The following is a 13,490-nucleotide window of genomic DNA, read 5'->3' as shown; positions in this document are numbered from 1 at the left end:
TAAATTGCCTTTGAGCTGAGGAATTGTCCAAGGTGGATGAAGGCTCTCATCACCATAAGCTACTAAAGCTCAACCTGCTGATATTGACATGCCCTTCAAACGGTGCTTGCACCATTTGATTTATTAGTGTCAAATAAGAAATGTCGTATTTTGTTGGGAGGTGATTGACCAACACCAACTTGTAAATAATAAAAAAAATGCATGAAAATCACGAATCCGTAAGCAAACTTAATAAACCCTTTATTGCTCATTCTAACCAGCACATATCTAAAGCTCCATCAAACGGGATGGACAGAAGGTTATAAGTTCTGCCAAACATTCATTATGACGTTCTAGTCTGGACTCTGATTCTCATGCAGAAATATACTTTGATTTAAATATACCAACTCCTGTCCTAATTATAGGTCAGTTTTTTAAGCAGGCTGTTTCTATACTAATATTTCAACAAACCTCAGAGCTCCAAATATAATCACTGTATTCCAGACAGCAGGACTGAGTTTATAATTGGGATACTTCTTAAGACCAATGTTTGTATTGGATGTTTTTAGGGGCTGAAAACATTTCTATGCCATATGTTTTCCAAAATAAGTTTTCAACTAAAATACAAATTTTCCTTTAAGTTAATTTCTATGGTATTCAATGGTTTATTATATAAGACTTACAAATACATATTAAAGTTATTGGCTGCAAAGTGAAACAATGTGACAAAGATTGAGGCCTACATCTACACATGTTATTTTATATAAGTCAAGACCTAATGCACTGCTTTAATCCGTTTCTGAACGTTCCAACTTTTTATAATACTGAAATGTTTTATAATAATTAAGGAGACCTTTTAGTTTGTATTCAAAGGTTTCAGATTTTCTAAAATGTGGGTCTTATTGAACAAATGTAGCTTTGCTGCTCCTGCTCAGGCAGTATGAACGTGTTATGAATGAGTTCCTTTACAAGAAATCCACTTTTAATCGCATGAGCTACACTACACTCCATATAAAATCATCTCCTTCGGTGAGATTTTCTTTTTTCTTTTAATGCAAACCTTTAATCTGATCCACACACACACATCCCACCAATACACAGGACAAAATAAGAAGCTCCTGAGAGCTGCACATGCAGCCATACCTAACTAATGCCTCGTTTCCGTTTACTTTATAAACTGCTCAGTGGCACGACCTCAGTTTTGTAACGATGACAGCTGCAAGCTGTTGCGGGTCTGTTAAATGCGGGTTCTTTTCCATGACCGAGTGGACAACGTATGCAGGAAAGATGTTACAAAGGTTCCTGTATGTCTGATACTGGTGATCTGGAATGACGTACCGCTCTTGGTGCTCAGCCGCAGATGGGTTCTCCCACGGTGAGTTCCAGATTTGTTCCATTTTGTCTGGCATGCTGCGGACCATCACCCGCTCGCAGCAAGGCATCAGGCTGTTGCTAAGCGGGTATGAATGATATCCGTAGGACTCGTTGCCACACGGCAACGGGTCCCAGCTGGCATGCTGCTCGCGGCAGAGCGGCGGTCGCCTCTGTCTATTCGGGTTGCTGTCGTACAACCTGGAGTCCGATATGCTGTCCATACGGGTCATACCTAGAGATCGCGTTGGCTGTGAGGACAAAGGTGGGAGGATGTTTTGAGTGAGGGGGTAGTCTCCTGGACAGCTGGAGCGGGCTCCCACCGCCGCATGCTGGATATGAGGCGCTAGGTGTCCCCCGGCCTGCTTACGGGGAGCTTGCTTCGGCTCCTCTTGTCCGTAACTCTGAACTCTGCTCAGGGCTTCGTGGCGAAACCCGTGGGAGAAAGCCTGCATCCTCGCCTGCGCCGGAGCCTGCTGCTGCCCTTTGATGCTCTCCTCCAAGCTGCTGTCCACAGAGCTAGGGTACAGGTCCCCGTAGGAGGAGAACGAGTCACTGTTGGAATGACTGAGGCAGGATTCAGGGCAGTGGCTGGGAGTTCTCTGATACACGTGCTCGTGCTCCATGCTACAGAAACTGTCCACGTTGTGCATGCTGCTCATGCTCATGTTTGAAAAATCGCTGTGGAGCGAGTAGTATCCGTGATCGCTGACGGAGTCATACTTTGGGAACTGTTCACTGTACGTCACAGAGGCGCCGTGACTGTTGGTCACTAAAATGGGGGGGTACTGTATACTAGACATGTGCTCTAGAGAGTTGTGCGCAAACTGCAGAGAGCCTGGAACGGGGCTGCTGGCTGACCGTGTGTTTAAAGCCCCAGCTGCGTGGCTCTTGGCAGGCTGCATGGTGGGAACGCTGAGAGCAGACACAAGGGAAGGCACTGAATTCGTCTCGGACTTCCGAGCAACAGAGAGCGCCTCTGGAGGTTCACAGGCCACGGAGCGAATGCTGGGATCAGACTGGCGTTTGGGCGCCACTCGTTTGGCTTCCGAGCTGATGTCCCCCTTAACAACTGCCGGACCCGTCCCACATTTAGCTAAAGCCCCCTCACTCATCGTTTTTACAGCTGACAGCTTGGCAAAGGCTCGCAGCTCGTCGGCCACGGACCGCTGCGGCTGGTTCACGCGCTCTGGATGATAGTACTTGCACTTGTGTCCATATGTGCACTTTTTACCTGGTTTGACAGAAGAACAGTTCACATCACCGACATTTAACGTCATTATAAAGAGGTGCCGTCTTTAAACAGAAACTCACCATAGGGGCAGGGTTGCTTTTTGTGCTCTGGAACGACAGGCTTCTTTCGGAGGAAGTTTTCTAAGCTCGGCCCGTGTCTTCCCAACGGATCATCAGGCGGCATAAACCTGTTCAAACAGACAAACAAAACTGATTGGGGCCACATTTCAATTCAATCTATGAGGGAAAATTTGCCTTAAAATAACAGATTATCACACCCATTTCCAAAGAACCAAAGAACATGACAACAGCATGACAGGAAGCCACAAGTACATGGTGGAGTCAAAGTTTTTCCCTCACTACAAGCTTAGGTTTGCTGTCATATTTATATATATATCAAAATGATTTTAATGACTAACCTGTTCCTATATAAAAAAAGGTTATAGCTCCTGTGCCAACCAGTAAGTGCCTTTAAATCATTACAATACTTGCCAAATAGCTGTGAAGTAATTTAACAACATTCGAGGTATTCTTATTTATTTATTTTTGCAGCCAATTAATTGAGAATGGGCTTAATGTTGTGCTTCATGCATCAGACCTGCCGCACAGCTCAGATTTAGGTCATAAACAGGTGGCGGCACATTTTCCATCAGTCCTTCTAGAGAGGCGGATTCATGGTTCCATCTGCAACAAACTGTCCAATGCTCTGCAACAAGATGCATACCTTCCAAACTTGGCCGCTGATATGGCCCTTATACTAAAAGCTGACACTAAAGAAAATGAAATATGAGTATTTTTTTTCTTGGGCGTGCAGGTGGGGCAGCGGTTAGTGTGCATGACCCATCTACGGAGGCCTTAGTCCTCGATGTGGCCGACCCGGGTTCGAATCTGACCTGTGGTCCTTTGCCGCATGTCTCTCCCTCTCTCTCATTTCCCCTTTCCTGTCTGTTTTTTTTTTTTTTTTTTTTTTTTTGAATCAAGTGTATTTCCCCTATATTTGAACAAGCAGTTAGGTAATTTTATACCTGTTTAATTTATACATGTAATTTAATACATGTTTAAAATAAGAAATAACTAATTTATCAGCTTATTACAATTGGTTAATATGTGATTACTTTATCTTCAAGGACAAAAATATTGATCAAGTCATTTTTACTTTCTTAGTTCAGTTTTGGCAGTCTAATACTAAGCAAATTTATGATGATATGCTTTAAAAGACGAGAGTCTAACTGATTGGTCCTTAGTACCACTTAAATATTTCATCATAACAATGTACTTAATTATTTAGAAATTACAGTCAGCTTTAAGCTTCAGTTGTATTAACATAAGATCGCTTTAATCATCTGTTAGATGACGAGTCTGAAACGTTGGCTTTATGACTCCTTTAATAAACTAAATGCAGGGCTTTTTTCAGGATTTCTTTTATGAAACTACCCTCCCATGGTAAATGACCTCTAGAACAGAGACTGGGCACAAGCGAGACAAAACGTTGTGCTATGATAGCTAGTAACGGCTTTAGTTTCATCTGTTATAGTTATTAATTTTTAAGCGGTAGAAGTATGCCAATTATCAGGCCTGGTGGGATTAATAACCTCAAACATGTAGAAGGGGAAACTGATTTTTTCCTGCATTAGACCAGGCTGATTTAGATAAATGTTTACCCTAATAAAGGAAATCATTGTTTACTCAGGTAATCCATGTCTGAAGTGTATCAACAAAAGAAACCAGAAGAAATATGTCAAATGTAAGGATTTTTTTAACATATTGAGTAGCTTTAAATTATATAGCTTTTATAATAGCAAACATATTACAAATGAAATATATAATTTCATAAAGACCACAACAAGCCTATAGTGGCTTCGATACAAAAGAGCACCATGCTTCCTTACTTGTCATTGACAAATGAATACATCAGGAGGCGCTCCTCTATAAATTTTTTCCACTCCGGCTTCTCGTTCTGCAAGTCTCTGTAGTTGTCATTTGACACAATAATTCCATCAGAATCATAAGCCAGCTTCACTATGAAGCGATCGTCATAGCACACCACTCTCCGGCCCTGAACTCTTCGAGACGGGGTAAAAACCAGGATTTTCTCTTTCTCCAACTTGCGCAAAATTTCTTGATCTGAAAAAGAAATAAATTGAAGAAAATAAACAAAAAGAAAACTCATTCTAAAACAAAAACAAAGTCACTGCAGAAGTATCTAATTGCATAAACATAGATAGTAAACTCAAATTTCAGTGTTATTTACTGGGATTTTATGTGATGATGAAAGGAAAACTATACCTGGCTTTGATTTTTCTGAAGAAAAAAAAAATGTGGCACAGATTTTTATCCAGCCACTTTCATTTTATACCCCCTAATAAATTCCCAAACAACCGACTGCTGCCAGAAATCCCTTAATTGGTAAACAGTCCATTTGCAAGTCACGTAATCTCCCTATAAATCCAGCTGTTCAGTGAAAACCCTACAGGTCTGTTGGTGAACATTAATGAGCAAACACAGCAGGCACATAAGGGAGAAAACGGAGAGTTTTAAAGCTCTGTTAGGTTATAAAACACCATCTCAAGGTTTCAACAAAATGTTGAGCAGCGACACCGACTCATCTGAAATGGATAATAATATGCGACTAAACTGGACACCTACCAACATCGGCCTGTTGATTAGACAAGAGTGAAGAAGCCAGAGGAAATTATATCTCCTGTTTGCAACAAGCTAGAATACTTTTTGGCTTACATGAAAAATACTATGAGCAGAGGAAAAAAACAAAAAACGATTCTAATCATCGACATAAGTACATCTTCAGCACTGGGGAAACACGGCGGTGAATATATTATGCTGTGGAGCATGCACAGAGAAAACATTAAGAAGTAGCAGAAAAATTATGGAGCTAAATCATTCCAAACATTTAAGGAGGAGGTGATGCCAAAAGATGTAACCAGAACTATGATTAAGGTTTTCTTGCAGCTTTTTAGACGAGTCTCTGCTTCAACACACCCAAGTTGAATAATAAGGTGATTAATAAGGCTATAGATAACTTGATTCCATACTGAGGAGCAAAGTTAGCCATTTGATTAAAGTGTGTGGAAGCAGAGACGCATCTCAAAGGTGCAGGAAACCTGGCATAGTGGACTGGAGTTGAAAACCTTGCACAATGTAGATGAAAGCATGTTCACGTCCCAGAAAGAGCTAGTTAAATTTTACCCCATAATCGGATGTGTATTAGAGACTGACACGGGAGTGGATTTTCACTCCTGTCCCGTCCCACTCCCACAGAAAAAAATGGTGTCCCGTCCTGATCCCGGGCCAGAGTAGAAATCTAAATCCTGTCCCGTCCCACTCCTGGTGAAATTACTCCCATCCCGCTCCCATTCAGAATGACTCCCGCTCCTGCAGCACTCCCATTCTTGTTGTTTTTGAGCGCGGGTGAAAAACTCAGAGCGGAAGTTACTATTGGTTTGCTCCCGCTCCCGTCTGCTCCCGTTAATGTTTTATCCTGTACCGTCCCAATCCCGTGATCGTTACTAATACCGACTCCCATCCCACGGGAATCCCACGGGAATCCCGTGACCCATGGGATTCCCGAAAAAATGTCAGTCTCTAATGTGTATCTAGGGCAAGACCTGATACTCTTCTGCTTGAGCAGATTTGTAAAGAATAATCAGGCAAATCTAGATGTGCAAATCTGATCCAGACAAACCCGAAAAACTAACCACAGCAAAGGGAGTTTCTGCAAAGTATTAACCAGAGCATGTGAACGGAGCGGTTCATATTTTCACTCCCCGCTCAGGAGGATGTTCGCTCATTCGCTCCACAGCTCAAAGTTGCACCAGTGAGCTCCGCTCAAAATCCGCTCAGCGCTCACCTTAATTTTCCTGCCGCTCCTGCGAAATCGCTCCACGCTCGCTCAAATTTTCCTTTTTGTTTCATGTAATTATGCCAGGGCACTGGGACGATGTGACCGATTCATGTGTATCGTCGTATTTAACTGGCTGTCAAATTATCTCACTGTGTCCCAGCTGTGAACGTAACCCCTGGATCCACTCATGTTGCCCCCTGTTTCCTATTTAATTATTAATTTATCTTACTAGACTACATTAAAAAAGGTCACTTCTTATTGCAAATGAGATTATAGCGTATAATGCACTATTATGCGCTGGGGTCAGTGCCTGCGGCTTGTGCAATATATAAATTTTTTTTTAAGGATTAAAAACTATTGGCCTGCAACTGTTTTTCAATTAAAAAACAAGTCGGAAAAAAAAAAAATCACACTTAAAACACATAAATGTTATTTTACAAATTTTATAATCCAACATTTTTAATTGACATGAGCGCATCCTCGCTCCGGCCTTTAAATTTTAGAGAACCATGTATCGCTCTCTTTCCAATTCATAATTATGTACTTTTTGTCTTGGCAGCTTTGCGGTTACAATGCTACAAAGAGCGAAGTTTAATGGACGCTTGTTTTTACTTGCTAATCAAAAAGCCTTAATGTGAAAGGTCAGCGGCTGCTTGCAGAAACTTTCTATACCTGTAATGAGGGCGTCCGGCCTTGACTGCTCCTTTCTCCATGCGGGGACAAACACAGTGATGTCTTTGTGTCCTTTCTCCCGAAACCACTCGACTGCAAGCTGGATACCGCGACAAGAGAAAACCTCTTTGTTCCCGTGGCTAGAAAAAGAGGGAAGCACAAAATAAGCCTTTAATCTATAGGGAAACAAATAAACAATGAGCAAATCTCTTAATTGTGTGCGAGTCTTTACCTCATTGCCACGTTCGACCCATCGATGACGATAGGTCTGAGGTTGTCATACATATCCACAGATTCTTCCTCAACCGAAGCTTCAGGGCTAACAGTCTCTTTAACACAGGGGGACCGTGATATGGGTGTAGCTGTGCTGCTGCTGGGTGGAGCTTCGTGCTCTGCTTTATTCCCGAGGCGAACCAACTCTGCAAGAACGTCATTAATGAGTGCCGCCGCCCCCAGCTTATTGAGCACCGTTTCCACCTGATCTCCAGAATAGCCCAGCTTCAGAGCAAACTCCATCTTGGTTTGGTACTCCTTTTCGCTGGTGGCTTTGGTCCCATGCAGGGCGCCGGAGTCGTCATCGCGGACGTCTTGCAGGGTGCTGCTTTGGGAAAAGCTGGGTCGGTCGAGGCATGGGGAGCGGCATAGCTGGCGGTGAGGCTTGGTGAGGGCCAGAGGCTCTCTCCTCCTGCAGCTGTTGCTGTTGTTGCCCAACTGGGCCCTATAGGGCTGCTGCTGGTGTTGCCACTGCTCTTCCGATTCGCTTTCGGAGCTGCTTCCTTCCTCAGACTCGTCTGTGGCATGCTGGGCCTCTCTTGAGTCAATGTTCTGCTCCCTGCATGGGCGTTTTTCCATTTTGAGCTTCTCCACCATGGACCATGCTGTCATCACGGCCGCGCTGACGCCTCAGCTTCCTGCACCATGCTTCCTCACCGCAGCCACGGAATCATACTCGATGTCGGGACTTTCTTTACGTAGGTCAAAATGGATGGTCTCCCCCCCGTTTCAGCATATAAATAAACTAGGTGATCCTGCAAAGGAGGAAAAACCCAAAGGTCAAAATTTGGGATATGGAGCTAACCTGGAAATTCCCGTTAATCATCCCGTTAATAAATTCCCATTTATCATCAAGACAGTTTTGGTTTTTTTAAACAAATCAGCTTTTTTTTTTTTTTTTTTTACTTAATTCTAATTCCCCTTTAAGTCAAAGCTGTATTTATAATGTTTATGCACAGACATTGAGCATAAATAGCAACAAAATACCCAGAAAGATGTATACATTTTGAAGAGAAAATACCACCAATATAGAGAAAAGTTTTACTGCCTCTTCAACTGACTGCTTTTCTAAAAAGAAAGAGAAAAAAAACAACACCGTCTAGTACAAAATGTGCCGATGCACTGCAGAGCAAACCTGCTCTACATGAGCAGAAGAGCCTTACTGGCCTCACAAGCAATGCTTGAGCCAGTCACACATGAAGTGAGTGCACGACTTAGAATAACCTGAAAACGTGTGGGCTGAGCAGCGTATCCCTGCGCCTGCAGCCCTCCGACAGACAATCGCAACTGAGCAGAATCCCACAGGGAGCGCGGGCTGTTTTTAAGGGTAAAGCGGTGCGGCTCTGCAGAGGAGCCTACAGTGTAGCGCACGCAACACTGTTGTTCTGCTGAGAAACAAACACTGCCGCACATACCGGCAATCAATGTTTATGGGAAGTGCTTTAACGATAAGACACGCTAGAACACACTTTCCTCTAGTCTTGCAGAGACTACGGAGAGCTTCAAGCTTCGAGAGGCGCAGCCCATGATGTGCGTTGCTTAGCAACACAGCCTTGTCATCAGCTAACTCCTTTTGCCAGTCACGACTAACACAAACACGTCTCATCGTGTCTCTTTATACAGCCTGTAAAGACTGAACATTTTCTGTTACAATGAAGTTAACTGATCATGCTGATCCAGCAAGAAATAGTGTTTTTTGACTGCCTGTTGGATCCTGTGCCAACACAATGTCCTCCACTCATAGAAATAACACATTAACACTGTTGGGGTGGGGGGTGTGCGGTCAGTCAGCAGCTGAATTAATGCGTCTTTGTGTTTGGGCGGGCTTAGGCCACCTGACTGCAACTTTTATGACAAGCGTGAAGGACGAGGCTGTGGTCTGAATAGCTAAACAGGAAGCTGAAAGCAAGGCGCACTGAGCCTCTCTGCTGTGGAACTCGGGAGAGTTGGTGGCAGAGAACAGCTCACACTGCCTACTGTCGTTTGAGTCATTTTGTGAGCGTTTTTCGACACATGTCCAAAGCAGCAGAGCTCTGTCGAATCCTCTCCCTTCCACCTCCAGATTCGCAGGCTTCGTCTCAGCAAGGCCTCTGGGCCGTCTCTGCACATGCATCATTTCATGTTTCATAGCAACAAGTTGAAGCAGGACAACGAGGACGTTATCTGTTGTACTCCAACAGAGTAGATTAACTGCCTCTCTCGCTTTTTTCTATTTACAAACAAATTGCGAAACTGTAACTTAAAAATTTTGCAAAGTCGCTTTCAGATAAACGATATCTGAAATAATAAGAGACACCCCGTGTTTTTATCCTGATCACTTTCAATTTCAGTTCTTTGCCGGTTTATGCAGAAATGCAACTATCCCTTCTGAGAAAACCCCTTTGTCAGAGCAGAATAAAATGGAGGGTGTACACAGAAGTGAGAAAAGTCACAAAACAGCTGACATTGGAAGTTTATCTGATTACTTTAGTGTTTCTTTTTTAAAAAAACAAAACACGAAGTTCAATCTTTGCAGGGTTTTTTTTATACATACTTCTAAGAAAATCCACCTACCATTGCTTACATGTTGTTTATCCCTGGCTCGAGGATCCAGAAATGTCTACTTAGACTGCTTTCATTAAAACACACAGCATAACATTGACTACTTCTTTTCCAGCAAACGCAAAAAAACTATAACAATATTTCAAATAAAGTTCATAACTGGTGATCTTTTCCATTCCTATTCTTCAAAACAAGAGGAAAAAAATGGTTTTGATCAGACGGTGGTACTGTTCTTCCACCATGTGACACATTGGACCAGTGAGATTTCTGCTGCTTTATCAGGTTGAACAGCAATCATTGCCCAACTTCGCACAATGGATCAGACTGCGCCTTTTCACAGATTCAGCAATCAAAATAGCTGCTAACAAGTCAAAGTCAAAAGAGCACATAGACAAAAGGGAAACAGCTGACTTTGCAAGATTATATATATATACAAAAAGCGTAAAGTTTATCTGTGCTTCGATACTTTACTTTATAAGAAGATACCCATCACTCAAATTCATTTGCTAAATTAAAAGGAGGCGCCAAATTTCCTAACGTCACATTCACCAGTGGCATCTTATAATGGCTTTCTACACCAAAGCAGAACTTTGCAGCACTGGGTCGCCCTTACGGCACCATAACAAAGCAGAAATCATAATGAAACCTTACACTCCCCCAAACTGTTTGCCGCTGTTCCTCGATATGCTCTGTGATCCAAAGTGAACAGATTTTTATTTTTATTTTTTGGAAAACTGAATCTAACAAAAATGAAACCAATAAAATTATCAGCTTTAATACATCTCAGCATATGTTTCCAAAAACGATCTGATCTCTGATCAGAAAACATACTGTTGTTTGATGTGTTTGATGGGTGTTTAGAGGCTTTCAGGGGGGAAAAAGCAGATAATCTAAAGTTAACCCACTAATAAAATACTAAATATATTTAAAAAAATGGAAACCATCATTTTTAATAACATATATATAATGCTCCCCTTTAATAAATAAATATATAAACAAACCCTCAGTGAACCCCCTGACTGGAGTGTTTAATAGATATTTGCTGCACAGAATCATCCAACAAGTTGACACGACAGCATAAAAAAACAGCATCTAGAGTGTAGAAAATATAAACAGAGGAACAGAAACCGGAAACATGAGACCACATAATAAATTAGATTTAAGTATTTTCTCACACAGCTGTCTTGACTTCAGTGCAGAAGCCTTTACCAATCCCAGAGTATCTGCTGTGACAGCCGCAGGCCTGAGTTACATTTAGCAACCGAAGCTACTCTCACATTCTGATATTATAGAGCTAGGATAACGGTTTCTGCTCTGCATATTTATGGGCTTAATAGCAGCTAATTCTAAGGGAAAAAGGTCAACATTTGTTACTTTTGTGCTGCTACAGCTTGTCAGGCAACACCCCCCCCCCCTCCCTCATACTTGAAGTAAACGGTATCGCCGCCTAGCTTAACCCCCCGCCCCCCCTCTATTAGCCAACTAAGTGGAAATCACAGGCTACCTTCGATGCTAACGCTGGTTAGCATCAGCTGCTGAGCATCTGGCCGTTTTACTAGCAGTAACTTGAAATAAAGTTGACGGTCATTGAATAATTCAGGCAACAACAACACATCACGACTCTCTGCACACTGCGTACATACCTCGCTGCCATGGTTAGCTTCAGACGGCGCTCATCATCCTCCTCCTCCTCCTCTCACCTTGTTGCTGTCATCCTCCTAACAGTTGTGTTGTGCTGCCATTGGCGCTGCGGTCGCAGTCAGCCCCGGGTTGCCAGATAAGCTGTGGGATGAAAACAGTTTCTCTAACTTTGCTTTCTTTCTCCGGCAGCTCAAATAAAATTCTCGGTCCTTTCTGCCTGTAAACCACAGTTTACCCAACCGACAAATTTATTAGCTTAAAAATGCTGCCTTTTCTAAATAAAAGCTGCGTTAAAAATCACAGCCTTTTCAACGCACTTAGCAGTGGCGGTTCTGGAACACATTTACCAGGGGGGCAGGTTTTTTATTTTACTTATTTATTTATTATTATTATTATTTGAGGCTACGGAAGAAGGTTAGGGCCACTGAAAAAAAGTGAACTGATTTTCAAATATTATTTCAGTTCAATATAGGGGAAAAGTAAGAATTCTGAGAAAAAAGTTGGAATTCTGAGATTAAAGTCAAAATGTGAGATTAAAGTCAGAATGTGAGATTAAAGTCAGAATGCTGAGATTAAAGTCAGAATTCTGAGGAAAAAAAGTCAGAATTGTGAGATTAAAGTCGGAATTATGAGAAAAAAAACTCATACTATGAGATTAAAGTCAGAATTCTGACTTTTTTTCGAATATTACACTCGGATAAAATTAAAAAATCAGATAACTTTTTTAATTTGGCCTTAATCCTCCTCTGTAGTAGGTAATTAAATGAAAACCGCACAAAATAAACTACATAGAGTTAGGGTTACAAAATACATAGAATTACTTCAGTCATATTTACGGAAGAGCCACTGAAAAAATAAAAAGTTAACAGATTTTTAAACTTTATTTCAGTATGAGAAAAAAGCCAAAATTCTGACTTTAATCTCGGAATTCTGACTGAATTCTGACAGCTAACAAACATGTTAGCATCAAGCCATAGTCATGTCTGTTTTAGAGACTAAACCAGCTCTCTAGTTTTAATTACCTTCTGCTCTTCCATTAATGAAATAGCATCACCAGGGACCCCTCTGGCATGTAAAAAGTCGCCTAATTCCGTAATTTTCCACAAATGTGTTACTGGCCCTCCCAAACTCACGTCTTTGTCAGTGAAGCTGAGTGCTCCCACATCTCTTCCTTCATGGTGCCCATCTACATCAAGATCCAAGATTCTGAGAATAAAGTCAGAATTCTGAGAAAAAAGTCAGAATTTTGAGATTAAAGTCAGAATTCTGGGATTTAATCTCAGAATTCTGACTTTTTTTTCAGAGAACAATTCTGAGATTAAAAGATATATATATATATATATATATATATATATATATATATATATATATATATATTATACTGAAATAAAAATTAAAAATTAGGTAACTTTTTAAAAAAAAATTTTAGTGGTCCTAATCCTCTTCCGTATATATTGTTAAATACATATAAAGAAAAGTAATTATTTTCAACTGATTTTAAATGATTAAATTCTTTGTTTTAATAAGTATTTTTAATTATTTGATCGGGCATTTAATTATTTAATTGTAAACTGTACAATTAAATGGTATATTTAATAGTTGAATCATGTATTAGAGAAAATTTAATGAAAAAAAAGTCAAATCTATTTACTTCTTGATACATTTTATTTTATGGGACGTTCATATTTGTGTATTTTATGTTGTGTTTTGGCCCTCCTGATTTAAAAGTTACAGTTAGAGAGATAAGTCAGCAAAATTACCTGCTGAAACAAGAGCTATGTTTCCCAAAATTGTACCACAAATGGAGCTGCAGCATCCCCCCCTTACCTGTTGCTGCAGCTCCACTATCTGAAGGAAGGTTCATTAAAAAAAATGCAACATTTGTAAACATTTTGGCATGTGAGAAAAATCGGTGTTGTTG

General features: G+C 41.1%; 1 protein-coding gene across 1 annotated transcript; it reads right to left on the bottom strand.

Annotated features, from left to right (window-relative positions):
* Nucleotides 1–409: 409 nt before the first annotated feature.
* On the bottom strand, nt 410–11,804 carry zc3h12b (zinc finger CCCH-type containing 12B). Its single transcript, XM_038289413.1, has 6 exons — nt 11,572–11,804; nt 7,347–8,142; nt 7,115–7,254; nt 4,473–4,707; nt 2,665–2,771; nt 410–2,584 (listed from the first exon to the last, which is right to left on the bottom strand). Exons 2-6 carry the CDS (start codon nt 7,997–7,999, stop codon nt 1,161–1,163), a joined length of 2,559 nt encoding a protein of 852 aa, XP_038145341.1. The 5' UTR covers nt 8,000–8,142; nt 11,572–11,804; the 3' UTR covers nt 410–1,160.
* Nucleotides 11,805–13,490: the final 1,686 nt, after the last annotated feature.

Source organism: Cyprinodon tularosa, unplaced genomic scaffold (genome assembly GCF_016077235.1).
Source record: "Cyprinodon tularosa strain WSP-4 unplaced genomic scaffold, ASM1607723v1 ctg269, whole genome shotgun sequence".
NCBI classification, from domain to species: domain Eukaryota; kingdom Metazoa; phylum Chordata; class Actinopteri; order Cyprinodontiformes; family Cyprinodontidae; genus Cyprinodon; species Cyprinodon tularosa.
Note: the sequence above shows the minus strand (reverse complement) of the source record. Positions and strands in the feature narration are given on the sequence as shown.

What these genes read in the sequence shown, in the direction of transcription:
- zc3h12b (XM_038289413.1), bottom strand. Translation starts at nt 7,999, where the DNA reads ATGACAGCATGGTCCATGGTGGAGAAGCTCAAAATGGAAAAACGCCCA. An exon ending in GGGTCGAACGTGGCAATGAG is followed by an intron (nt 7,255 to 7,346) that starts GTAAAGACTCGC and finishes CTCTTTTTCTAG; the next exon opens with CCACGGGAACAAAGAGGTTT. An exon ending in GCCGGACGCCCTCATTACAG is followed by an intron (nt 4,708 to 7,114) that starts GTATAGAAAGTT and finishes TTTCTTTTTCAG; the next exon opens with ATCAAGAAATTTTGCGCAAG.